We start from the raw sequence: 27116 nt of genomic DNA on the forward strand, positions 1-27116 counted from the left end.
ACACCTCTCCGACACCGCCCAGCAAGCGCAGCCCGAGAAACCAAGACCCACAACGGCAGCTTTGTTAGAAAGGAGACGTTTATTTCATGCACTTTACAAGGAGCGAGTGTAACGAAACTTTTATTTAAAATATCCACACATATCAGTAATATATTTGTTCCAGAAGTGACACATCCACCTGAAAACGAACTGGAGATGCCTCGAAAGGGACTCCTCTAAGAAATCTTTCATTTTGTTCTGCTCACAGCCAGGCCAAAAGTACAGAGGTGGGGAAGGGTGCAATGCCAGGTGTCAAACTGCTGCAAAAAGTACTCTTCAAAGATAAAGAACTGGTGCAAAAAAGAACTATTGCTAATCCACTGTCTGGAAGATAAGATTGTACATTTTTTTTTATAAAAAAAATTGATGTAATCAGAAAGCAAACTGATGGGTTGGAGAGGAGGCACAGGAAGAGCCTAATTTCAAACCAGCCTCTCCTCATCAATGTTTTAAACGGTCAACCTTTCCAGAGCACAGAGGAAGGCAGAGTGATGATCTCACCTCTCCTGTTGGTTGGTCTACCTGGGAAGTTTTAATGTAGGAAGAACCCTCCTGGATCAGACCAAAAGGCAACCAAGTGCCCTTCCTGGGAAGCCCTCATACTGTTGTATTCAAAGGCACAGGAGTGCCTCTGCTCATGGATGCACTACACAGCCCCCCTGACTAGTAGCAGCAATAATTCTAGGTTTGTAGTTATGTTTTAAAAAGTAAAGCATGCATCAAGTATTCGGATTTGCTTCCTGTCCAGGTGCACAGAAAATCTAGTCCTTTGTAAGCACAGTGAAATTGCTGCCTTTGATAAACTTTGCCCCAAGCAATGACCTGTTTTCTACCCTATGGAAGGACAGAAAACACTTTCCCACACATGACATTTCAGTTTTGTAAACGATGGAGTGTTCACAAGCAAATGCATCTTCTTGATTACGGCCCCACTGAGATGCAAGCAAACTTTCATTAACTTGCATTCAAGTTCTGTGGAAAGGTCAGCCCTTGACATTCCTACTGCATGACAATTACAGCCAGGTAGCCCTTTCAGCCCTCGTTTTTGGAGCAAGTTGTCACAAAGCTTGAGGCACCCATGTTTCCCTAAGTAAATGCATTACCAAATCTTAAACGGCAGCTCTAAAGCAAGATTCAGAGATGGCCAAGATAGTGAAGGAGCACTGAATAAGCAAATAACCACTTCAAGGCTTGTTTCAAATCCATTTTCTGTTTGCAAGCAGGTAAAGTAGCCCAGGCTGTGAAAAATATCTTAGTTCAGCAACAGCACTAAAAATGGAATTTGAAGGAAGGTCCAATAAGTAGACAATGACTAAACTTGTACGACAGCCTTTCAAAGGAACTCAATTTCTCCTTGAATTCAGGTGTTAACTCACATGCAGGGAACTACTGGTTTTAAGCCAGAGGGAGTCCATGCATCTCTTTCTAATGCCATACCAGTCCTACCCTCTGACGGTGACTGATTTTGGCTGTCTGCAAGGGAACCCCTACATACAAGTAGCAATTGCACAGAATCCCTGATGGTGTGGATGTCCTATGTGTGAGCGTGGTTTGGCCCTAGTCCTATATCAGTGCGAAAGATCATTTGCTCCAGAGACCAGCATGCTATCAGAAAGAACCTTGAAATGAAACAGAGGCAACAGCTGCCACGCCTGGGGTAGGAGAGCATGTGAATGTTTGGCAACACTCAACTTTGTTAAGTGGTAGCTCTGACAGTGAGAAAGGAGTGTTCTCCCTTCCACCCTCTACAAGGACACAGCAGGCCTCGGGTCGATCTCTCCTCTTGCGACAAAAGCAATTTTCTCTACTCATTCTACCCACCTTTTACTAAAATATGTGAGAGTCAGGGAATGGCAGCATCCGGGTGTCAGGCCATAGTTGTATGCAAGTGTCTGAAATGGGGTATGTTTTTTCCAGACTAAATGATAGCTTATGGCAGCAAGGGATGGGACAGACAAGACAGAAAGTTGCATGGCTAAATGAGCACAGATGTAACTGAAGCATCTATTTCTTTTGTTGTCAGGCATCATTGCCTTGAGAATCAATGATCTCCTCGGGGGGGGGGGCTTCAAGCCCCTTGTTTACATGAGAAACTTCACATTTGCTCTCCCCACCCCCTTTTAAATAAATAATTGACATTTCTTTTAAAAAACTGAGTAAAATGAAGGCAAAGCTGAGGCAAAACTACAGCTGAGCAGTGCAACAAAAGCTGTCTGTGTCCACTTTAGTATTTCAGTGGGAATGGGAAAGTTTGCCTTTTTAAGCTGCTGAAATCTGTCCAGTTCTCCAAGGGGGGGATGTAATTTGCAGAATGCATAGAGACACTAACACACTGAAGTGAGGAAAGTGGCAAGTGGCTGAAAGGAGCACCTGTTCTCTCCCCTTAAAGAACGTGAGCAAAGCAGCAGAAGGCACCTGGGTAGCCCTTTACCTGCTGTCCTCTACACTTCATGGTATAGGGTTTTTGGTACAATCTAAAATTTGTACCAAAGAAAATGATATTCTGCAGTGCCAGTTTAAATACTTCCCCTAATTTTTAAAAGATACCTGGCTTCCAAGTTTCAGGAGCCTACAGACAAGTAACAAAGGGGAAAGGAGAGAATAAAAGGCCTGAGGTGGCAGTTCTGGGGGACAGAAGCAGAGCCACAAAGGATAGGAAAGCCTAGTCTGGCACCCACTTGCTTTCTGAGCTCTCCTCTCACTGCCTACATTACCCATCACGAGAGCAAGAAACCTGTATTTTTTTCTTAAGCCAACAATGGAAGCTGAGGTTCTCAACATGCTAAGCTTTATACCACAGACCACATTCCACAATCATGAAGAATACAAAAAGATTCCACACTTGCAAGGTTAAATCCTAGGATGCAACTTAAATTTCATACTGTTCAACATGCTAAAACTTTTTCTGTGTTCAGTAAGAAGCCAAACTAATGCAGAGAGAAAACCTTGCCTGCAGCCAAAATTATCACCCTGACAGACACTGGCTTCAGCCCCTTCCAAAGTGTCTCCTGATGCTTTCTGGCTTTAAAGTCAGAGGGAGAACAAGAGGAACATCAAAAATCCCCTCCTCCGAGGACATAAGGGGACAGTGGCAGCAAGGTGGGAAATCCCACCCCAAAGCAGCAAACACGTTCACTGGCCACTTGATGGACAGAGTGGCTGCTTCTGTGCTCCACCTCCTTCCACTCACCATGTTTTGCTGCTGCCCCCTCTCAAGCCTGAAATTTGTGTCAGTCAAATCCTTTGCTACTTACAGCAAAAACATTCAAAGGCAGTTTCTGGACAGGCATGTGACCACCTTTAAGGAAAGGCTGTTTGGAGATGGAGGCCTTTCAAGCCAGCCACTCAGACTGCCCTGGCAGAATGCGTCACAGTAACGGTGGGGCCTGAAGGAGAACAAGGCCTGTTCAGCCAATTCAAGAGCCATCTTTGCATCTGCATATATGTGTGCGTGCACACACACACATGCACACGCAGACACACTCGCAGTAACATTTCTTTCTACGTACATGAAATGTGATCTCTTAGCACATTGGCATTCGCTTTACAGTAATCAAACACAAGATGCCTAAAAAAGTATAAAAGTAGAAACATTTCACCCTTCAGAAGAATTACATTTTAGTAAATTCATTTCAATGCTAACATCTTAAAAAAGACAAACGGATTACTCAATGTTGAGGAGGGCCTTGCAACTTTCTGTGCAGACCAGCCTCCATGGCAAAAGACAAATGGCCCACTTGCTGATCTACTGGGCAGAAAAGGTTTGCCAAAAACCAGATCAAAAATGCAGGCAGACAAGGGATGCTCAAGATTGTGAGGACTCCACACATCTGAATGGAAAAGGAAGGGGTGTGTATACACACAGCTTCTGTGAGTTGCTTAATGAAAGTTAAAATATAGGTAGCATGTTAAGAGAGCCTCAGACAAGCAAGGGCTCCTCTCTGTGCTCTATGAAGCAGAGAGATCTGTATATACTCCTTTAAATCTATTTTCAAAAGACATGCTAATGGTTTCATTTAAACACAGTACACTAAAAAGCTCCAGTTGTGTTTCTTCACATTTACCACAAGCCTCTCTCAATGAAACCACAAGTGTTATTGACAGTACTTGCCAAACATCAGAAGGAACTGCATAGATAAGAGAATGTAGAAATGACTGTAAACATCTGTTAAAGAATCACAATAATTCCTGCCTTCAGCTGCACAAACTCTGGTGCTTTTGAGCACAGAGATTCTCACTCCCAGCCTTCATGATGGAGCACCCATGAAGACTCAACCCCCATGTCTATCTTCAGTGCTGTGAGTCCACGGGGGTAGCAATACTTGCAGGCATTTCTAAAAACAAAGAACGCAACTTTGGTGTGTGTGTGTGTGTGTGTTTTTCGTGTGTGCACACATGTGTGCAAGGCAAGGTATTTGCCATATTATTTTTGTTTAACTGGGGCTTCAATCCTAAAGCGTAGCTAAAATTGGAGGTTAACCTTTGCAGGAGCAAGTTACCTGGAGAGGAAGGCTGTCCCTAGAGTTGTGGGCAAAATAAGACCTTCTTCCCAAGAAGAGAATACCCTCTGGGTACTGAAGCAAGCAGGGTCGGGAGGGGGAAGAAGATGCACCCCTCCCTTAGTCTGGGCTAGTGCATTCTTACAATAGATCCCCAAGGAATGTACAGCAGCCGCCACAGTCAACTGGAGCTGCTTAAGGATGTCTGCCCACATGTGGGCTGTAATTTATTCATAGCACCAAGTATGTTGACCTTGAACTGCCTACAATTATTAAAACCCAAATTGTTTCCCTACAATCAGCAAAGCATCGCTATATCTCTTCGGAAGGAAAGCATAGAGTGAAGTCAAATCTTCTTTCCATGGGATTAAGATCAGCACAACCGGGCACCAGAGCCAACACAACCCCTCTTGCTGCTGAAGGCAGGCATCTGCAAGCAGCCAGCTCCAGCTCCAGCACCACCTTCAGGGTTCAAAATCCAGAACTACAGAAATGGTCTGAACAAGCGACATCCTCTTGGTGCCAAGCCTCTTCGTGTGGCAATGCAAAGGAAAACTTGTCAGCATTCAATACTGGGGCAGAGTTACATCCTTGAACCTCGCTCCTGCAAGATCTGGAAGGAAACAAACAAAAAGTGGTGAGATTCTGCATGGTAAGGTTCTCCAGCAAGACTCACACAGTGGAAGGACTCCGGCATTCTTGAAGGCAAAACCTTAAAACAGGCAAACAAACTGATTTTGTTCTCTGACGCAAGACACCTTGGAACATGATGGTGAACTAGGCAGTCAGCTGCTACTCAAAACATAGGAAGTTAATTAAGGGAACTGCCAACAGGCCAGACTCACCCATTCCCTACAAAACTAGCTAGGTTGTACAGCTAGGCCAGTGTATGTGAGTGGTCCAGCTCCCAGTTTGAAAAGAACAGTTGTGGATTAAAAAATGGGCCATATATGCAACCAACAGCTCGTTTTGCTGATTATGTTCTCACTAAGCGTTAGTGGTAAGAAGTGTTTGAGAGTAGAATGGACTCCCTCGGAAGGTGTGGGCTCTTCTTCCTTGGAGGTTTTCAAGCAGAGGTTGGATGGCCATCTGTCAGGGATTCTTCAGCTGTTGATTCCTGCATTACAGGGAGGTGGACTAAATGACCCTTGGAGATCCATTTCCAACTCTACAATTCTATGACTCTATGGCATTTATTAGTATGACATTTGCAATCTGCAAGTAGGGGTGCAGCTACTGGAAATCCCCCTCCCCTCCGAAAGGTTAATTCAAGTGAACAACAGTTGTAGATCACAACCTGAGGCTGCAGAACCATGCCTGCCTGGGTTCTTTGCTCCAGTTTTGATACCCTACTTTAGTGCTTATTTTATTGTTTTTCAAGCAATGAGGATGTCTTCAGTAGCCAGTGTGCTAGATTTAAAGTTTCTAATACAGTACAGCCTGTCTGCCTTTTCCAAAGAAAGATGTACAAATACCCCACTTTCCGGGGTGTTCAGTCATCAGTGTCTTAGTTTGTGTATAAACAATATTGAAGGATTACCGGTATGCACTTTAATTGGGAGGCGGTACACTTCACTCTCTTCTTTGAGGCAGAAATGTGTAACACGTTTTTAGACAATCATAAGGTCCCTCTATCAAATTTTCAGCAACTGGGATCCAGTTAGTGAGATTTAATAATTCCATGGTATAACTTCACATGCTGAAGGAAAGATATGTAAATATCCTGGCTTCATAGATTTTTCTAGCAATTAAGTATCTTGCCCTGTATCAGGGTTGGAGAATCCTTTTGGCTGCCTCCTCCCTGCCTGGAACCAGGTGGTGATGACATCAACTACTAGAAGAAACCACCATAAAACTCCAAGTCACTTTGGAGACACCTTGGCCAAGAACAGGAAATAAAGGTGTTGCTGTGGCAGGCTGTGCACTCTTGACACTTCACAGGTGACCTCGGCTGCCCACAAGCTGCTGCCTTCCTCCTTGCCTGGGGATGTGCAGTACAGATCAGAGGTACTTTTTAGCCCTCAACTGAAGGACCTGGGAAGGGCACTCAAAGAGCCACATTCCAGGCCACTATTTGTGTTGCTTGAGGAGGACGAGGACTAAGGAGAACTCAGTGCAGTGGCTCTGCCAGAGAATCAAGGAGCCTCACTCCTTGGCTTCACCAAGCAAGGATAAGATAGTTCAAATAATAACATGAATCATTATTATTTTTAAAGACCCTTATCTGCTTAATAGCACTGGCATGTTGGGAACCCAAAACATCTCAGGGCAAAATACCCCTCGTAGCCAACACAGTGTATGTTGATGTTTCAGCACTGCATCATTTGGCCAGCAACACCTGCAGTTTCCACTAGGCCTTTTCTCCTCCAAAGAATTCCCAGGGACCTTCTCTGCAAAATCCTCACCTGTTTCTCCTCTTTGCATCAGCACTGATGAAAATGGATAGTGTTGGCCTTGAACAGGGACAAATCCCCACTCAGGGCAAGCAGGGAAAAACACAACATGCCTTGCTTTTACTAGATTGTCGCTGGGGAAATAAGAGTCAACAACACATCAGCTCCATTAAAAACAACTCAGGACCTTGATTGTGGAATCCACTAGGTAGCTCAAGGCCAGTCCCTCACACAGTAATGCAGGGCTTTATATACTTGGAGGAGGGGCACACTACGGGTGTGTGAAGCACAGGGAATTTCCAGCCCATCCCAGTGCTGCTTTCTGGTAGAGCCGCCATTGGAAAAGTTCACACCTCCTGACTCAGACTCCTGGCACCCTTCTCCCCACCTCTTTCTCCTTTCATCATGGCAAAACAGGGAAGGTGTGCACACTTGTAGTCTGCTCACTCAGCAAAAGGACCAGACCAACTTTCTACTACAGCTCTGGCAGCCGTGGTGACAATCCTTCTGCTCCTTTTGAATCGTTAGGCCAGTCTTGAGGCTGGCCTGCAAACATGAGGCTGTTCCCCCCAGAAAGCAAAGAACCAAGATAGTGCAACAACTGCCTCCAGTACTGGCTATGGGCCTCATAGCTATCTACAGTCTCCTCCTCCTCCATAAATCTGTCTAATCCTCTTTCAAAGCCATCATCTTGCAGGAGTGTGCACTGTGTTAGGAAGCACTTCCTTTTCTCTATCCTGAATCTTCCAGCATGCAGCTTCCTTGATGACCCCTCTGAATTCTAGTATTAGGAGGGAGAAAGAAACTCTATCCACTTTCTCCACAAACACAGAGTTCTTTCCAATTTGTTTCCTCTGCTCTCATAGCAGATGTGAAGTCTGCACCCAAACTCAAAGAGAAAGCAATTGTAGACATCTGATTGAAGACAATGTTTCATGGCATGCAATCCGGAATTCCTGAAGGCGTAAGGTAAAGGTAAAGGTACCCCTGCCCGTACGGGCCAGTCTTGACAGACTCTGGGGTTGTGCGCCCATCTCACTCAAGAGGCCAGGGGCCAGCGCTGTCCGGAGACACTTCCGGGTCACGTGGCCAGCGTGACATCGCTGCTCTGGCGAGCCAGAGCCGCACACGGAAACGCCGTTTACCTTCCCGCTGGTAAGCGGTCCCTATTTATCTACTTGCACCCGGAGGTGCTTTCGAACTGCTAGGTTGGCAGGCGCTGGGACCGAGCAGCAGGAGCGCACCCCGCCGCAGGGATTCGAACCGCCAACCTTTCGATCGGCAAGTCCTAGGCGCTGAGGCTTTAACCCACAGCGCCACCTGCTGAAGGCGTACTAGTTAAAAAAAGAAAAGAGCAAGCAACCCAATGTCTGTGGCCATCGTAGGAAGGCGACTGCAACTCAGACCTTTTGGCCCCTATCTTCCCCTGGTTTTCTAAAGTGAAAAGCAGATGGGTTCCCTGGTGGAGTCTTGCTTTCCTCCCTGTGAGAAGAGCCACAAAAACACATTTCCTCTGAAGAGGACCAACAGCAGCAGGAAGTAAAGGAGCCAACACACAAGTGGACCACTAGGCAGTCTAGGGGCCTACGGCTACCCGGCAACGGGGTCAAGGCAGCAACTACAAACACAAAACAAGATGCACCAGTGGGAGAGGCCAGAGGGAGGACAGGCAGGTGGGTGAAGTCCTAGTGCTCACCATGGCATTCACACTTAATCTGAGTCATTCATATCGTAATCCGTCTCTTCGTCTTCACTCTGAGTTTCATGAAGCAAGTGCAAAGAGCAGGAAGGAAAGGAAAAGAAAAGAGTGCAAGGTGAGTAAAGTACAAACGTCCCCAGGCTGCCTGAGAGAGGATTCAAGGCTTCTGCTTGGTGATCTTTGGACAACTGGCCCGTTCACTTCAACAGCTGCCCTACAAAAGGAGATCCAGGAAAGAGATCTGGAAAAGTCTGGCCTGGATTTGTCTTAGCATAAGACTTCTGTCCAAGCCAGCCCCTGAATTGTGAAGGGTAACCCAGAAGAGTCTTCTGCAAGTTGATCATAGAAGCAATCCAACAGTGCAGCCAGTCAATCAATCGCTGGAAGAGCAGCTACAACGCAAGAAAAAAGCCATCACAGTGTGAAGAGGGCGAACCACCACTGAAAACAGTTGTCAAGCTGCCAAGCAGCAGCAAAACACCCATATCCAGTGTCAAGGACCCTCTGGCACAGCAAAGGACATGGCGCACAGGGCTGCAATAGGTGGGTGTGTTGAAAACAGAGTGCCTCACCTTGCACTAGAGTAAGTCACTGGTTACCATCCCATAGGTTTCACATCCAGAAGAAGCAAATAGTTTATGGTCAAATCCCACCTTTTGGTGGCTAAACATTACTAGCCTGGAAACACTGGAAATTGAACTTTCGTCCACAGACCAAAAACAGTATTTCTAATTTATGTGCTTTCATGTGAAAGCAGTTTAGTAACTTTCAGGGTGTCTGGCTCAGATGCTGTAATTCCATATTCCCTCTTCCTTTTGTCTAACTTCCCCCAACCAACTTTTTTTGGTTAATCAAGATTTAATTGGGCATGGGAGCCCGAGTTGTTTTTTTGTTGATATATTTAAAAGCAAACTCTTAAGGATGTGCATAAGAGGCACCTCTCTGTTCAAAAGAACTCAATAGAGAGAGATGCCTGTCCCTTTGCCCTGGGTCCCAGCCACCATCACCCCACCCCCATGCAACCTTTCCTGATAAACATCCAAACAGTTTCTTAGCTGGTTAGCAGCTGCTCTGCAAGGTGTGATCTGGAGAGCACTCATGCCTGCAAGGACACCTGGATTCCACCTCATGTGCCAGAGGTCTTGTTGAACTATGACTGGCCATTAGTGAAGATGCAAGAAGCTGGGCTTCCTCGTGTCTGCGAGCTCTGCCCTGCACCTTTACTAATTCACTCAACTCCAACATCATCTTCCTCCTTCTCAACAGGCACAGATCCCAGCATGGCCACTTCTCTCTAGCATGCAAATGCCACACAATGCAAGAGTGCCAGATGAACACAAAAGACCTTGCCTCCTATCTGTGCCCTCTTCATTAATTCAGGAGTTCATGCAAGGATCTTGAAGCTTAGATCTTTCTGAACATCACTTTGGCAACCCAGCACATCATTTGCACCTTCAGAAACAATCACTCTACTATCTGGCTGTCTGTTTACAAAGCCAAAGGCCAAGGGAAAGCATAAGGTAGAGAGTGAAATAGGACAGTGAGACAGAAATCGCACATTTGCTTCCAAGCTGCCCGACACACTGTTTGCCAGCTTCTTGAACAACAGCAGCAGCAGCTTCATTTAAAATGGTGCAGATGGATGGAAGATGAAGGGCCCAGCATCTCCCAGGGAGGGAGGCTGGGGGAAGAGGGGGAAGCTCCCAGGTAAGAGCTGGGAGGGTTCATCCGTCTGTATGTGGAATAAAGGTTAAGATATAATTATGATAGAGAACCTTGTTATTTTTCTCCTCCTCCTCATCTCTTTCTACTTCTTTATTGTCTTCTTTTGTGTGCCTATTTATCTTCTTTTGATTAGTTTGGCTTTCATTGTATTTTATGTTGAAAACTCAATGAAAAATGTGCAGAGGGCTGGCATTAACTTATGCCCATGGCACAACTGTGTTAATTAACAATTATGCATGACACCAGAACCTTGGTTCACCTCAGTCGACTGTAGCCTGGCATAGGCCTGATGCATCTTGGGACATATGCTCCTTTGCCTTTCTCTCCCCCATTCCCCGGAATTCTGACCCTTTTGTCTCTACTGAATGCCACATGACATGAACGCAGACATCCTGATTTTAACCGCAACAGAGCAGCCAGACAATAACACTGGCAACCAAGGGCAGGGCCTCTAATTATAGTCCTGTCGGCAGAGTGCTTTCTCAGGCCAGAGGGAAATTTCTCGCCATGATTTATGGAAAAGTTAGGAGTAGATCAAGGGACTGTTTAACTCAGGGGAGCTAAGACAGCCAGAATTGGGCTCCATGTCGGCCTCAGGACAGGAGATATTAGCCACATACCAGACTCTCACCACTTTCTCAAAAGTAAGAATATCATTGACATTACTGATCAAGTTTCACTAAGTGTATTTCAGTAGCGAGTCTTTGAATTGTGTAGGTGGGGGGAATTCCTCAGAGCTCCACTTTGCCTCTTTCACCCTGCACTCACAAGGAAAGCTTTTGCTGGATTTAAGGCCATGAAACTTTGGGTACCTCAAGTTGGAAACTAGAAAGAAAGAGAACCCTGAAGTCATGGGATTCCCTACCGTTCCTTCTCCCAATACAGGGCATCTTAAATTCTCCAGCTTAGAGTTATGGGTGTGTTAGAATCAAAAGCACCTGCCAATCTATATACCATATTGGCCCAAATATAAGTTGCACCTTTAAAATTGGAGGGGGGAAAAGAAAATATACTTGAATATAAGCTGCTCCCATCCTCGCTGCTTCTGGCTGCATACTGGGAAGGGGGAGCTGTGCTGTACTGCCAGCGGCCTTTCCCCTTCCTTGTTCTCTCCATTCCTGGTCTTGAGGGAGAAGATGGGGAACTACATGCAGGGCGGGCACTACTTTGCCGCATTCCTGCCGCTGTTTGCCCCGCACTCCTGGCTGCATACCGTAAGGTCGCAAATATAAGCCACACTTTTCATGGTCGGAATTTGGGGGGGAGAGTGTGGCTTATATTCAGGCCAACAAGGCATGCCTGTGTTGGCATACATAAATTAGCCTTGACACTGAAATGAGATTTATAAGCCTTTTTTTTGGTTCAACAAATGAAGGTTTCCATGTTGGTGGGTGTGTCTGTGTTTTTTGGGTTGCACCCACATGCAGGCACACCTAGAATAGCACCTGTCGTTTTCCAGAAAAAGGTTTAGCTGCTCTTTGGGAGTTGGGTGTTTGGGGATTAGACATCCACACATCCATAACCATTCCTTTTGCATGGGGCAGGTTGTCTTCATACAGCTGAGTTTAACAGCACCAGCAATGAGATGGACAGAAGCCTAAAATGGCTTATGAAGGCACCTGTGCTCTATCACACCCAAGGCTGGTTTACTGTTGCTCCTGCATAAAAGGTGTGATGTTGGAGCTTCCTTTTCCACAACTGCTCAGTGTGCTCATGTGTGTCTTGTGCTTGGACACCTGAGAAAGGGTGGGCAGAGGATACCCAAGCAAGCTGCTTTCTTAGTAGCAACTGACAAACAACCTTTGATGGCAGAGGAAGGCAGCAGCTGGGCCTTGCTCCACCCTGAAGATGACTCACCTTTGCCTTTTCGCTGGGCTCACTGGCTGTGCCATAATGGGTGTTGTGCAGCTCCTTGGAAACAACACAAAGGAATTCGGCCTGGTCTTCATTCCCATAATTATAGGAAGATCCAATGCTGACTAGCTGGAGGTGGGAAAGAGAGACAACTGAGGGTGGCTCTTCTTGTGCTTCAGACAGAACTTAATAAGGGATTACAACCAAAGCACTGACAGTCAACATTCTGGGCTATTAAATAAAGTTGGAGCTCTCTCCTTCCTGTTCCCACAAGGGGCATCTAACATTAAGAGTGGCCCCTGTCCCTTCTTATAATTCATGCTCAGGCAGGAGAGTGTGGCATTGTGCAGATAGGAGGCTTCAGTGTTTCACAGGAGTGTTAGCAGTCCTGACAACACAGAGCACTGACTGTGTAAATACACAGCTGCGAAACTCCTAGAATGTTGCACAGAAGGAAGACTGCAGGCCTAGAGCCATCCACAATGGATGTACAAAATACAGGCCCAGAGACAGAGTTGTGGGGAATCCACACTCTTCTTTGCTCTTGGAGAGCTAGTGCCTGTTGAGGGACAGTTCTTAGCCAAAAAGATTTTGATTGATTCCTTCTTCTGCTCTCCAAATCTCCATTAACTGAGAATCTTCCACCACAGAGAGCTGCTCTGCTTGTACAAACAAATACCAGTGATCTGATCAGTACTGCAATACTGATGGCAGGATCTGAAGCACTGGCCCTGACATGGCATCTTGGTGGACAAACATCACTACAATGCCACAGTTTAGAGCCTAGTTACAAGAATTTCTAATTTTCCAACCAGAGCAGCACATGCACAAAAAACAGCTAGCAGTGTTCATATCACCACCAGAGTTAATCCCAGAGGACTGTGTTTCCAAGAGCTCTCTACATAAAAAGTGGAGCAAATGGATCTTTGCCTTGAAACGGCCACCTGGCACAGTGCTGGAGGAATGAAGTGCTTGGTGCCTGCTGTGTGATTTCCCATGGAAATGCCAAGAAGGTGCAACTCAGAGGCTGAGAGTATAAGCTGCAAATCAAGCATCTCCTAAGGCACAAGCTCAGTGGCACATCCAAGGCTTATTCCCAGTAGGGAAATAATGATATTGTCCTTCTTTACAGAGTTACTTTAAGAAACAACTAGAGTTAATATGTGATGCACTTTGAGCATTCAGGCAAACTGCTGTAAAAGTACAAGCTAATAATATTATTATTTGTATGAACTTCCTGACCATTCCAGGACCCAGGCCCACAACACCCACAATTATTCCAACTCTCACACTCCTCTCACCTGCTTTTTTGTTTGTTTCTATGGGCCCTGAAAGACTGAACAGTTTGCTTCCCATTCTCTTACCTGCTCAAATTTCCAGCCATCAGACATGGTGGAGACCATCTGAGTCAACTCCTCTTCCTGGCATTGCAGCACCCTGTAAACGTGCTTGACTGGCACCTTTGGTGAAAAACACAGAGAGACAGCTGAAAGATGAAGCAGGCCAAGAATGGCCACTGGTTTCAACCATCATGTCTTCCAAACGAGTCCCTTCTCCATTACCACTGAGCTCCAGAGTGCAAAAAAGCCCCTTGCCTCAGCCTCTGAGGCCTGCCCAGCCGGCAGCAAGATCTCTCTGCTGCCCTCCTCCCCTTGGCATTGCCACAAGCACAAACATTTCACTCATGAAAGGAAAAAGGGCATCTGATACCACCAGAAGCCACTTCTCATAATTCCCTCAGTTTGGGCACCAAACACAGCCAAACATTCTGAAATGAAGTCAACCCAAGGATACCTCAAAAACAAATTATTTTTTTAAAAAACTAGCAGGTCCTACCTGTGAGATTTTGCTGTCTCGTTCCCTTATTTTGTCCTTTACAAGTTTGATTAAGGATGTGATGTTGTAGAATTCAGCTTCTTCAAGCACACCTGATTGGAGGGGAACACAAAGTCAAAAGAGGGCCTCATAAAACTCCAGCTGCTTGTGAGAAAGTGTGTGTCACCAGCAGGCCCTGAGAGGCACTGCATGGCCAAGCGGCAGACTGTCCCTCTGAAGCGTTGCCCTGGTCAGGATGAGGCAAGGCCTCTGCTCCAAGACCAAAGCAGAAAGAGAAAGCCCAGGAGAGAGGAGAGTGTTCCAGGTAGGTCATGCACCAGCCAACAACCTCCCCAAAACAGTGACCTCACAGCACTTCAGGTGCCGGATCCTGGTTTCTAAAGGATCATTCAGGTCTCAAGAAGTGAAGGCCACTGCAAGTTGTCGAGCAATGCTACAAACTAGCCCAGCCCAAACAGGCCGCCATGCTTTGCGTAAGTGAAACCAATTACTGTACACCCAAAGTGATTTTTCACAGCTGTGATCAAACATTAAAGCAGTTTTCCTAAACAGCAAAACATACCTTCCTCTGCGAGGTCTTTATTGATAACCAGTTTCCCATGTCGGAGATAATTCAACACCGGTCCAAAGTAGGTTGGATCTCTGTCTATTAAGTAGGCACCTGTTTCGTCCTAATTAAAATATGTATGTTACTTATTTATATAGAAATTGTCTTATCACACTTAAGCCATCCTATTCCCAGATCAGCCAACTAAATTAAAATACCAGATTAAATTAGTGTGAGACCCCACAGAGATCCTGACATTCCAACCATGACATGCCCTCATCCATGTCATAAATCAGAAGCTTCCACCATGGATTCAGTGCTCTGCATTAATGAATAATCAGAGCTTCAGCTTGGAGGTCTTAATTGTGAAACAGAGCTACTACTCAGCTAGTTTCTAATCTCTAATCAATTACCGCAAGGGATTGTGAAAATTAATAATTTGGCTCACATGACAATCTATATTAATGTGGGGTAAGAAAAGCTTAGTAACATTTATCTAAATGAGAACAATCCATTTCATTCAACCAGTAGTTATGGTCTTTATACTAAATAATAAACCTAAAATTGCAACCAAAGCAATAAAGCCCTCAAATATCCGGGTTAGAGCCAGGCTTAGAAATGTAATGAATGGTCCCTACAGTTCATAAAATGTGCTCTGACTGAGTTGAGGTATCCATTGCAGGAAGATGCCTTTCTCCAATTCTCCCTGCAGACCCCAGCAAACTCCCCTACCCAAAGGTTCTGGTGGGTCCCTCAACCATCTGGAGAAGATTTTTGGAAGGCAAAAGGAACCAAACAGGAAATCAGCAAAAATCTCCTCCTCCTGTCAAGAAGAGGGGCTGTTTAATAAAACATCAAAGGGGCTTAAAAGGTATTTTGTTACACACCTGTACAGAAATATGATTTTGCAGAAGGTTGCCAGAGCCCTCTGAATTCACATTATTTTTATGAGCTGAACACAAAAATTCACCATCCAATCAAGGCTCACAGCATTTTCCAGAACGGCAATTTTGTTATCGTGCTTTCTCATAGGGGTGGTTCCAATTATTAAATTTGCCCTGATATTATTTGTTTTTATGGCATTGGCTTTAACATTTGCAATTTATAATATTTAGAGGGGGGAAATGAGTTGGGGGGGGGACATGGCAGAGGTGTATAAAATTATGCATGGTGTACAGAAACCTCTCCCTCCCTCAAGACTCCGGGCCACACAACAAGCTGAACTTTTGAAGATTTAGGACAGACAAAACGAAGGACTTTTCATCCATTTTTCCTTAATATAGAAATATGGATGTTGTGACAATAATAATGAATAAAAGTGAAAATGCAAAACCAAAACTAAAATAAAGGAAATCACAAGAACTGAACTTCCACTAAGATTTTTTAAAAAGAAAAAAGGAAGGACTTCTTCACACAGCACACAGTTAAACTACAGAATTTACTCCTGCAAGAAGTAGTGATGACCACCAACTTGAACGGCTTTTAAAAAGAATTGGACAAATTCATGGAAGATCCAGCTACCAATGGCTACTAGCCACAATGGCTATGCTCCACCTCCACTGTCAGAGGTGCTATGTCTCTGAAGCTCAGTTGGAGGGAAACCCAAAAGGGAGAGAGCTGCTGCTGTATTCAGGTATTGTTTGTGGCCTATTCATTCAAGCACCTGGTGAGTCCAGGGTGCTGGACCAGATGGGCTCTTTTTATGTATTGTATGCTACTGCTTCTACGGAAACCACATTGGGAGCTTTTACTCTGAAAGGAAGAATCCAACAATAAATAAATATGGTGGCAGAATGAACTACAAAGATCATGGATCCAGTGTTTTGTGACATTACCATACTGCAAAAACCTAGATTCTAGGCATGGATCCTCTTGATTCTTAGAAAGCAGCTCACAAAAATATACCAGCTACTCACAACCTGCATCTATCCCCACTGATTGCATTGAAAACACAACAGTCACTATCTTTCAATTCTACAGGGGCCAGAATGGTAGTTCTCAGGAAAAGAAGCTCAGCATTTTTTAAATAGAGAATCTCAAAATCCACTGCATAATCACAGTCCACATGTAATACCATGACAATTAACTGATGTTGTATGTTAAATTTTTATGGTTTTGTTTGTATAGTTTTATGCATTATTGTAAACTGCTTTGATTTTTTTCTATGAAATAGTGGTATATAAGTATTTTTATAAATGCCCATTGGAATACAGAGAAACAACATTTTTACATGAAAATGCCCCAAATTCACTATCAAAAGACAATGAACATTATAAAATTGTAAAACTAATACTAGGTGATGCTTGTGGTGCAAAAAAACTGGGAATGAAGAAGCACTGATCTTCATACATCTTTTCTTTTTCTTTTTTCTGCAAATAGAACCCTTGACCACCTTTGTCTTATCATTATAGTTCACACCTCTGGTTACTCACCACAAAAATTAGCTTCTTGTTGCTGTACACAGCCCATTTCTGATGGCCAGATCCTGATGGATCCATGTAATGATTAAATGTAAACTCCAGTCCCACTCTGGACATTCATGGATTACCAATTCAGTGTCTGTTCTGGTACTTACAGGACATAATATACAATATTCATAGCACGATGCTACAAGGTCTTTTGCATTCTTGTTGCAAACTTCAGGCCAATAATTTTTTTGGTGCTCTCAGTCCATGCCGTGAAGATCCACACTGAAGGATCCAGGTCCTGTTGCATTGATTTGTATCTTACAATAAATATACAGCCTACTTGTGGATGGATGGGTTTTGAGGATGCAAATTATCTCTCTAAGTATACAACAACTGTATTGCAAAACTCACAATTCTGGCGAGTCTTTGCACCACTAGGTTTCATGTAACCTGGAAATGGCTTTTCTTGGATCTGAACGAGTTTTACCCTGGGTCTAATTTTTGGCACCATGGTGAACTGTGATTTTTATGGAGCAGTCCATGGACAAAGATATAAGCATTGGTTTGATAGTGGATTTGAGGCACCTTCATGTAAAAACCATGGATCCATGAGAATCTATCCAGCTCCTTCCCCCACTTCATTACTGGCTTGCCACAGTTCTAAAGTTAGAAAGTTTGGCACAGAGGTGTACAATGTGCAGTCCAGCAGCACTGGATTTTGCTGACCCCATGATTAAAGAGCACAATCAAGAGCACAGCTCTATTCTTATCAGAAAACAAATCTGAGTAGACTGTAATCTTGCACTGCTGAGCTTACTCAACTGACCTAATAAATATTTGCTCCATAAGGATCTGATTACTATTATGCTTGTGGTAGTGTGGCTAGAATTAGCCAAGCAATGGAAAAGACTACAGTGGGGCGGGAGAACTGTGGAAATAGCTTATCTGAGAAACTGACATACTAGGATCATACTGACATGAGAAATTGTTTTTTGCTTGGCAGTACTTACGCCAGTAGGAGCAACCTGAAAGGTGAACTCTCTCCCCCTCCTACAATTGTCTCATGAGCAAATATGGCAAGACATACTGGGAGACAGCTGTTTCGACAGTCTGATTTTCTTAGTGTATGCCCACTGTTTATGAAAGTAGCTACTCTATTTTTTCAATGAATATTTAAAAAGTTAAGTAAGAACCAGCATCGATAAACAACATGATCTAGGCAAGTTCAGACTTGCACTCTGAGGCAATACACAAGGGGCGTTATCAGGAACTAAAGGGCAAGGAGAGGCAGCTCACTTGAGTCATTAAAAGCAAGCTTAAGCTATATGCCAACTGAGTCTTTCATGACTGGAGTGCAATCTGACCACTGCCAAGGCACACTTAACAATTAACTGAACAGCCAGGGGCACTATGAAGACTAAGCTTTTATGGACTAGCATCTACCTCATCAGATACATTGCATGTCATTGCTACATAGGTGCAGAGAAAGAAATACAAACAGTGAGATCATATGGAAATGAAATGCAAAAAGAGGCGTCACATTTGCATTAAAGCTTAAAATCCAACAGTTTCACTACCCCTTTGAAGATTCTTTATTCAAGTCCAGGAGCAACCAACATGGTGCCTTCCAGTTGTTGCTGAACTACAACTCCCACCTTCCCTGACCATTTGTCATGCTGGCTGGCGCTGAAGCATGTCACAGTCCAACATAAGGAGGGCACCAAGTTAGCTATTCCTGAGTTAGTCTGTTGGGAGCGGACTTTCTACATGTTGCCTTCATCTATGAGTCCAACCAGAAGAGGGAATAACTTTACTCCAGAGAAAAGGAGCCAACTCCTAGGGGCGAAGGTCTCCTTCGACCTCCCCAATAAAATATATTTGGCTAAAGTTGATGGGCATTGGCATTCAAATGGTGTGCTATACTGCATCATATGATCAATTATGTGGACTGGAGCTTACCTGCCCCCCCCCCGCAAATATTTGATTCAAGTTGGCATCCTGGCCCCAGAGAAGAGGAACCTGTCTGGTGAAGAGAAGTCAAGGCCTGGAGATGCCCAGAGCCCAGATATGCAGAGTCTAGAGCAGCCTTTGCTAATCTGGTGCTCTGCAGATGTTGTTGGACTCCAACCCCCATTAGCTCCTTCTGCCAGCCATGGATGATGGAAGTCACAGTCCACCAGCATTTGGAGAATCATAGATTCCCCCTGGGTAAAACAAGAGAACCTTCAATCTACTAAAAGAAGCCCAGAGACAAAGCTGTTTTGAACAAGCCTTTTAGAGTGACTCTCAAGAAATGCAGTCTCTTTCCCAAAGCTGATTTTCTACATCAACAGTAAGTTGGATCAGACAAGCTTTGACGGCCCTCCTAGATTTACAAGTGAAATAATACTACAGTGGTACCTTGCAAGACGAATGCCTTGCAAGACGAAAAACTCGCAAGACGAAAGGGTTTTTCGTTTTTTGAGTTGCTTCGCAAGACGATTTTCCCTATGGGCTTGCTTCGTAAGACGAAAACATCTTGCGAGTTTGTTTCCTTTTTCTTAAAACCATTAATACCCAGGGAATCTGCGCTTCGCAAGACGAAAAAACTCACAGAACGAATTAATTTCGTCTTGCGAGGCACCACTGTACCATGTCTTGTTACTTCTGTTCTGCCTAAGAAATCTGTCTTTTGTCTAGGGTGTTAGAAACGTTAGGGTTACAAGTCAGGCTTTTTTTCCTCGAATCATGAGGACATACTCCCAGGTGGGTCACCTGGTTCATGCAGCCCCTAGGATGAACCCGTTTGGCCTGTATCTCCAAGCTGGAACCAAGACCAACCAGTTGGCCACATAGCCACAGCAACTATATTTGGGTTTGATTTTCCCTCATAAAACCTTGCTTTGTGTTAATATCTTGCTTGCTAGAGAGTTCTGATAAACTGAAAACTTCACACATTTTAAAGACTTGCGGGCTTTGGTGGGGCCCAGCGCTTCAGTACTGAAGTCTCTCACTTGTGGTATGCCTAGGGACCAGCAGCATGCCCACTGAGGCCCAGGTGGGCTTTGCACAGCCATAGGAAGGGTCCCTTTTATAGAAAGGGGGCTACGGCTGGTGCCCCACTTCAGGCAGCAAGATGCTTTGAGCTGGCACTGAGATCTCCCTTCAACCCCGTCGCTCCACACCCTCTGCTCAAGACAGCATGGATCCCTCGTGAACTCGAAGTGCAACCCTATGCATGTTTCCTCGGAAGCAAGTCCTACTGTGCTCAATGCATACTAATTATACGTGCTCAACACTTAAAAGTTGCCTGCCTAGATGCGGGAGAAAAGGCGGCCAACCTCCTGGGTAACCGACCAGAAAAGAGCGGGAACCTGACGGTGGGCGCCTCTTTCACGGTAACGACGGCGCCGCTAACACAGGTGGTCTGAGCGGCTCTTTCTCACGCAGAGCCCGGCACTCCGGGAGGAACCGGGGCAGCAAAACGGGGGCCCTTCAGCCTAGTGCCCGCGGTGGGGCGGCCAAGCTATGGGGTTTTCGCCCGGCCTGTCCCCGGAGCACCTGCAGAATGCGGCGGCGGCACCCCCTCACCTTGTCGGAGTCGAGGTCGGGGTCGGCCTGGCAGAGGCGGAAAAGGAAGCTTTTGGGGTCCCTGCAGAGCGTCTGCCGGGTGGTGAGGAAGCAGGTGCCGCCCACGTTCAGCCGGACCCATTTCCCGGGCACGCCGCCCGCGACGGGAGGGGCCGGGGGAGCGAGGCAGCCCCCGCACGACGACGACGACGACGAAGGCGAGGAGAAGGACGACGACGACGAACTGGAGCTGCTGCTGCAGCGCCGGCAGGAGGCAGAGGGAGCCCCGGACAGGCCAAGCCCTGCCGCCGGCACCACCGGCAGCTCGCAGGAGCCCTCCGCCGCCATCCTGGCTGCGCGCCGGAAGGTCCGCCTTCGAAAGGCGTCCCCTCCGGGCAGCTGTCCCAGCAGGCTCTCCGAGAGCGCATGTGCGGCGGCGGCGGCGATGTGGCTCCGCCCCCTGCCTTCCGGAAGTGAGGGAAGAGAAAGGCCCCTCCCCTTCTGCGGGCTTCTTCTGCTTGCTGGGTACGCCAGCGGGAAGAGGGGCGGAGGCGCTGATTAACTCTTTGCTTGCCGGCCGCTTTTACTATCCAACCTCCGCCTCGCCTGGTCTGTTCTTCTTCCGCGCCGATGGAGGGCGGGGGGGGGGGGAGCAGGAGCTCTATGTCTGCCAGGAGGCTTACAGGGCAGTTTATAGCACAAAAGCACATAACATAGCAGTAAACAAAAAACAATAACCCACCCCCAACAAAATTTTAAAGACCTTGGATCAATCAGCCAAAGGCCTGGGAGAAGAGGAATGTTTTTGCCTGGCACCTAGTAATCTGTAATTGTTATGTACTGAAGTTTTCACCCTGGGCCAGCAGGGGGGATACTGTAGATAAGTTTTCACCCAGGTCCACATATGCAAATAAGGGATTGAAAGTGACGTTCAGTGATTGGATAGTTACAGAAAGTAGTTACTATTGCGTTTTAGTGGAGCTCTATATAAGCAGGCTGGCTGAACCCTTTAGTTCAGTTCTGTTCTGGCCTGTGAATAAACAAGAGCTGCTTGAAGAATCGCTGTGTCGTCTGATATGTTCACCCACAACTTAACAGTAATGAAGGCACAAAACATAAAGAGGGAGCCTCCGCAGAAAAGGCGCACGAAGGGCCTCAGGTCATATCAGTAGTTCATATCCTTGAGGTCCTGAGTAGTTTTTAAGGCTTTATAGCTCAAAACCAGCACTTTGAATTGGGCCTAGAAACTTACTGGTAGCTGGGAAAGGATCAGTGTTATATGATCAAAGCATATTGTCCTGGTGAACAACCTGACTCCTGAATTCTGTGCCCACTAACATTTTCAAACCATCTTCAGAGGCAGCCCTGCGTATAACACATTGCAGTAATCTAACCTAGAGGTTACCAGAGCATAATCAACTGAAGTTAGGCTATTCCTGTCCAGACAGGGGTGCAGCTGGGCAACCAGTCTAAACTGATGGTTAGAGCATGGTGCTAATAATGTCAAGGTCCTGGGTTTGATCCTCATACCTACATATTCCAGCATTGCAGGGGCTTGGACTAGATTACCCTCAGGGTCCCTTCCAACTCTACAATTCTATCATTCTAAGGCACTCTGTGCAACCAAGACCACTTGAGCCTCAAGTGACAAGCAATGGATCTAGAAGTACCCTCAAGCTGTGCATCGACTCCTTTACAGGGAGTTAAACTCCTTCAAGAGCAGGCAACCTCCGATCCATCTGGTCTAGGGAACTGCCCACTAAAATGCCTCAGTCTTATCGGGATTAAGCTCCAGTTTGTTGGCTCTCATCCAGGCCAGTACCAAGGCATGACACCGATCCAGCACTTCCACTGCCTCACCTGCAGATGTAAAGGAGTAGAGCTGTGTGTCATCCACATATTGCTGATAGCATACTCCAAAACTCCAGATAATCCCTCAGCTGCTTCATGTAGCATGGGGGATAAAACCCTGAGGAACCCCGCACTAAAGGCTCCACAGAGCCGAAGAGCACTCTCCAAGCATCACCCTCTGGAAATGATCATGAAGAGTGGTGTCAACCACCACTAACTTGGACAGAAGGATACCATGGCTGATAGCATTGAAAGCCACTGAAAGGTCAAGGAGAAGAGGCACATTTCCTCTCTCCTGACAGAGATCATCATACAGGGCCACTAAAGCAGTTTTTGTGCCTAGTTGGGCCTAAACCCCAAATGAAATAGATCTGGATCACATTGCCTGGACTGGCTCGGGGCTTCATGGTTAGCAGAAGAACACATGACAGGTGTTTTGCTGCCAGGGTGGGTGGAAATGTCCTCTGTGTGGGGGATATAGCACTGGCTGCATTCTCATGAATACACTGATCTGATGTTGGCCATTACAGCCCTCATTTCTTTGAAAGGTTAGCCTTAAACCTAAAAAGCAGCTTTAAAAATACCTTTGTGGGGGGGAGTAATGTTTCACACTGCAAGCCTTACCCTAATGCAGCATAATGGGGCCTGTGTGTTCTTTTCCCACTCAGGACCCAGCAGCCACTTCTGTGCCACAGTATAATACATGGCCTTCACACAAAAAAGGGGCTGGGAACTGGAGACTGCCTTCCTTCCACCTACCCAGCTCCTGAAAAATAAGTGAATGATTTAAGCCAATGTGGATCGTGGGACATGGAGAGGGAGAGAGAGAGAGCGCGTCCCAATTCATTGGCAGATTGATACAGGACGACATGGAGGATCCACAAGTATTTTGCTTTAACGATGGATCAACGTTTTTCTTCAGCAGTTTCCATACTGGCAATATGTAATGCAGATAGGGGAATTCAGAAGTTTTGAACCATGGAATATGCAATGTTTACTTATCCAAACCTAAATTTGCTTTGCTATTTTGGGAACGTGAATGAAGCGCAGATGCTGTGTGTTAGAGATGAAACTGCAAGCTGCCGTATCTTAAGTTATACAACACTTTGGTTTTCCACTTAGAAAGAAATGAGGAAATAAAAAAGCTGAAACTTGAAACAATCACCATAATAAACAGGAGGGTTTTATTATCTGGGATTAGAAACAGTATGCAGACATAAGCATCATCATGCAGCAACAGAAGGAACTCAATTTTTAAGAGGAAAAAGCTCAGAAATAAATACCCCTATAATGTAACTATGAAGTAGCAATAAAACTGGATATTGTTACAACTTTTACTATTGGAGAGTTCAGCTTGATCACCACTTAAAAGTATGTGCACTCCTATGTACACTTACCTGGGAGTAGGTCCCATAGACTCAGTGGGATTTGCTTCTAAGTACCATGCATACCAAAAGGTTGCAATTGCTTATAATAATTGTAGACAAGAATTAGCTATCCCAAGCTAATTTATATCACTACCCCATGAAATAATTCATCACTGAAGATACTAACCTAGGTCTCATGTTTATTTCTATAACCAGAATTAATGCCTGAAAAATCCAGAGCTTCCCATTTGGAACTTTCACTTTGAGCTTCATGGATTTCAGAAACAAGTTTGCATAAACTGAAACAAGCTTTTCACACAATAGTTTGCTCCTTAATTGATGGGAAGCTTCCATACAATTCTAGGTCTTTCACAATGCAGAAGATGTGTGAATCTGAGGCAAGTGAGAAGCAATGTCAGAGGCTGGGTTTGGGACACAAAAGTTTTGTGTCACTGTTTTACGAGTTAGCAGACCCAGCCCAGCTTGTCTTCCTGGACCAAATACCTGATGGTGTTGTCTGTGTGGTAATTCGAACAGAACTTTTCCAAAACACTCAGCCTTATGTGTGGTTTATTTATATACACTTGATTGTAAAAACAACAACCACAACCACCCCTCAAAGCAGTTTAGTAATCCAGTCAAATGCAGCAGCAAAATGCTACCCGCCTCCCAAGGTCTAATATTTGCAGCAGTGTGAACTGTGACAAACACGGCTTTTAAGACTATTGCACTTGTCCTGAAAGTGGCTGAAGAGAGATGATTTACTTGAGAGCAAGAGTATGGAGAGTGCCATTAACTAGATACCTCAACCCTAGTCCGGACTTGAATTATATTATCACCTGTTCTAAAGGTGTCCACTCAGCCACCTGAACCAGCATTTCCGCTCTCTTGCCTTTCGAAGCTTCAGACCTGCTGTGAAAGCGAGATGACTGGATCTCTTTCCCCTTCTTTGCTCCTCCTGTCTGTTCCCCCTTGGTCCAAACTGACTCTTCCCCTTTAGTGCTATTTTTCTTATGGTCCTACCACTGGCTCTACTCAAGGCTGGGAGAGACTGCTTGACCGGAAGAGATGGGACACCATTTTTAATGGGGCAGAGATGCTTCTTCTTAATCCAAGTAAATAGCAGGATGCAGCCAGCAAATTTAGGCAAGCCAAGCAGAAAAATGTGTCCTCTGGTGCAGTCGCAGAGCAGTTCTGCCAACATAATCGTATCGCTGGACATTTCTTACTAGAAAGACTCCTTGAATCATTAGATGAATTGTGCAGAACAATCATCATCCATGGGAGAAGTCAAATATGTGTGTGTCATCATTTTCCAGAGAGGAGCTTCCCAGCACCTCTCCTGAGACAATCTAATACAGTTGTGGGTGATGATAAGTTGCCACTTGCTTTCACCCAATGGGATTCAGTTTTACCAAGGGGTAGGGGGAAGGAAGAAAAACAACCAGCATGACTGACAGCTGTTGGAAGGGGATTCTCACTGCCAAAAGCACTTCTACTTGGCTCCACTACTTCTGGTGGCTTGTTAAGAGTCATGGTTGCATTGCCTGGCTGCAGGAAAAGAATACATCCATGTTCCATGTGATGGCTTCTGCAGACAGTGTGCATGTATGAACAAACACATGGGTGTGTCAAAGCTTTACAGGAAAAATGGTCCAACTTGTAGACAGAACTAGAGATAACAGTAGACCAGCCTCATCTGTTCCAGAAGTGCTATTTACCTTGTGCTGGTGGAACTTTGAAAAGAGCGGATTCTCTTATTTCCAGCAACAACCAGACACTCTCCACTTCCAAGTCTACTCCTGACTTTAAGGGCAAGAGAAACCCTCACCTTCAAAATGGAACCTAAATCTGACACCTCTTGCTCAGCACTAGTGAAATAATTCTCTCTTACGGTACAAGTGAAAAGTGAACAGAAGTGGTACCAGTACTTTTGGGGGGTGAGGAAGAGAACTGGTGTCTGGGCAAGAACCTGTTCCCCTCCCTGCAAAAAAGCTTGGGCTACCCAGATATGAGAGCACACCATAGAGAAAGAATGCTTGCAGTGAGAAAGCAATATCTTTGCTATGTTACAAGAAATGTTTGACCATAACAGTTTAATAGGAAAAGGACAAAAGAACGATATGAAACATTTGATAGATATGACTCAAGTACCATACACTTCCCCTCCTTTGTATCAACATTTTTACATAAACACAACAATTAGTCTGATTAGTGGAGGGGCTTAAATATATTTAAATCATGTAAAATATTTTCAAAGTTGCTAAAAGGTCTGACGCTTTGCCATTGAACAAGACAGGAATATATTTGTACACCTCATTATACAAAGAGACAACAAATCAAGTCATCAGTTGTACAACTGCGCTTCTCTCCCCAGGCACAACAGGCCAGCCCCCTGCAGTGCTCCACCCTGGAAAGAACCAGCTTGCTCCCCCTCCCCCTCTTTGGAAAAGGTGAAGAGTCTATTTACTACATCAATACAGCTTGGTACTAACTAGGCAACCTCTCAGTTAGTATTAGTTAAAAGCATGCTGGTAACTTTAATGCTCCTTAGTTCAACATGTAAATGCATCAAATTAAAATTCCATGTTTAAAATTGTATGAAATTTGATTTCCAGGATTAAGTGCCACATTCAAATTTTCCCTCTCTTACCACCTGTGCCGGAGTGTATCTATCTGCAAAACATGCAATTAGAAGTACCATCCATGGAGAATCCTGCAACTGGACACAACCTGAAGGGTTCGGTAAGGGCGTCCATCCGCTTGCAGCAGCGGTTACAAGTGCTGGATACCAACTAGAGACCAACTAGAAGGGAGGAAGTGGCAGCAGAAACAATGGTGGCCTCTCACACGGAGATGTTTCAAAGCTCCCTGACGAAACACAGTTGCATGATAAAATCGGAAAGTCACAGTAATAATCCCGCCCCACATGATCTGGGCTGTGCGCGTGGCTTGGCTTAACTCATCTACACTGAAGTCAGCAGTTTGCAGCAGAAGCCAAGGGAGTCTCTCACGGCAGCAAAGAGAGCTGTGCAAGTGTGTGTGTGTTTGGAAGCCTCAACAGAAGCACAAAAGCAAGCAAAGCGACCCTGAATTCCATTGGTTGGGCTTTTCCTTAGAGAAGGAACTAGTTTTGGCCCTGGAGATGGATGTAGGCTGGGCTGGGAGGAGTCCTCAGGCTGGGAGCATGTGGCGCTCTAGCAGCAAGGAGGGAGGCAGGGCACTGGGGGGGGGGCAGTCTCATTTCGCAGTGTTCTGGTGGTATATGTGTCGCCAAACCTCGTGTATCTTTTTGCACCATTTATGAGCGTTCCCACTTGGGTCCATCAGGTAGTATGTCCTGTTAGGC

At 45.4% G+C, this 27116-nt stretch overlaps 1 protein-coding gene across 3 annotated transcripts in view; it reads right to left on the reverse strand.

Moving 5' to 3' along the window:
* Positions 1 to 60: 60 nt before the first annotated feature.
* Positions 61 to 27116, reverse strand: part of PDPK1 (3-phosphoinositide dependent protein kinase 1) — a 45617-nt gene continuing 18561 nt past the window's right edge. Inside the window, exons 1-6 of one of the 3 annotated variants that reach the window (XM_083713338.1) lie at positions 20571 to 20962; positions 14608 to 14716; positions 14046 to 14137; positions 13574 to 13669; positions 12213 to 12338; positions 61 to 5151 (exon numbers count right to left, since the gene is read on the reverse strand). In XM_083713338.1, coding sequence (XP_083569464.1) covers positions 5122 to 5151; positions 12213 to 12338; positions 13574 to 13669; positions 14046 to 14137; positions 14608 to 14716; positions 20571 to 20897 — 780 coding nt within the window. In that variant the 5' untranslated portion in view covers positions 20898 to 20962 and the 3' untranslated portion in view covers positions 61 to 5121. Of the gene's footprint in view, positions 5152 to 12212; positions 12339 to 13573; positions 13670 to 14045; positions 14138 to 14607; positions 14717 to 20570; positions 20963 to 23564; position 27116 lie in introns of those variants that run through there. The other 2 variants (XM_083713339.1, XM_083713337.1) reach the window with 2 other exon arrangements.

This window comes from Podarcis gaigeae (genome assembly GCF_964106915.1).
Source record: "Podarcis gaigeae genome assembly, chromosome: 14".
In the NCBI taxonomy this organism is placed as follows: Eukaryota; Metazoa; Chordata; class Lepidosauria; order Squamata; family Lacertidae; genus Podarcis; species Podarcis gaigeae.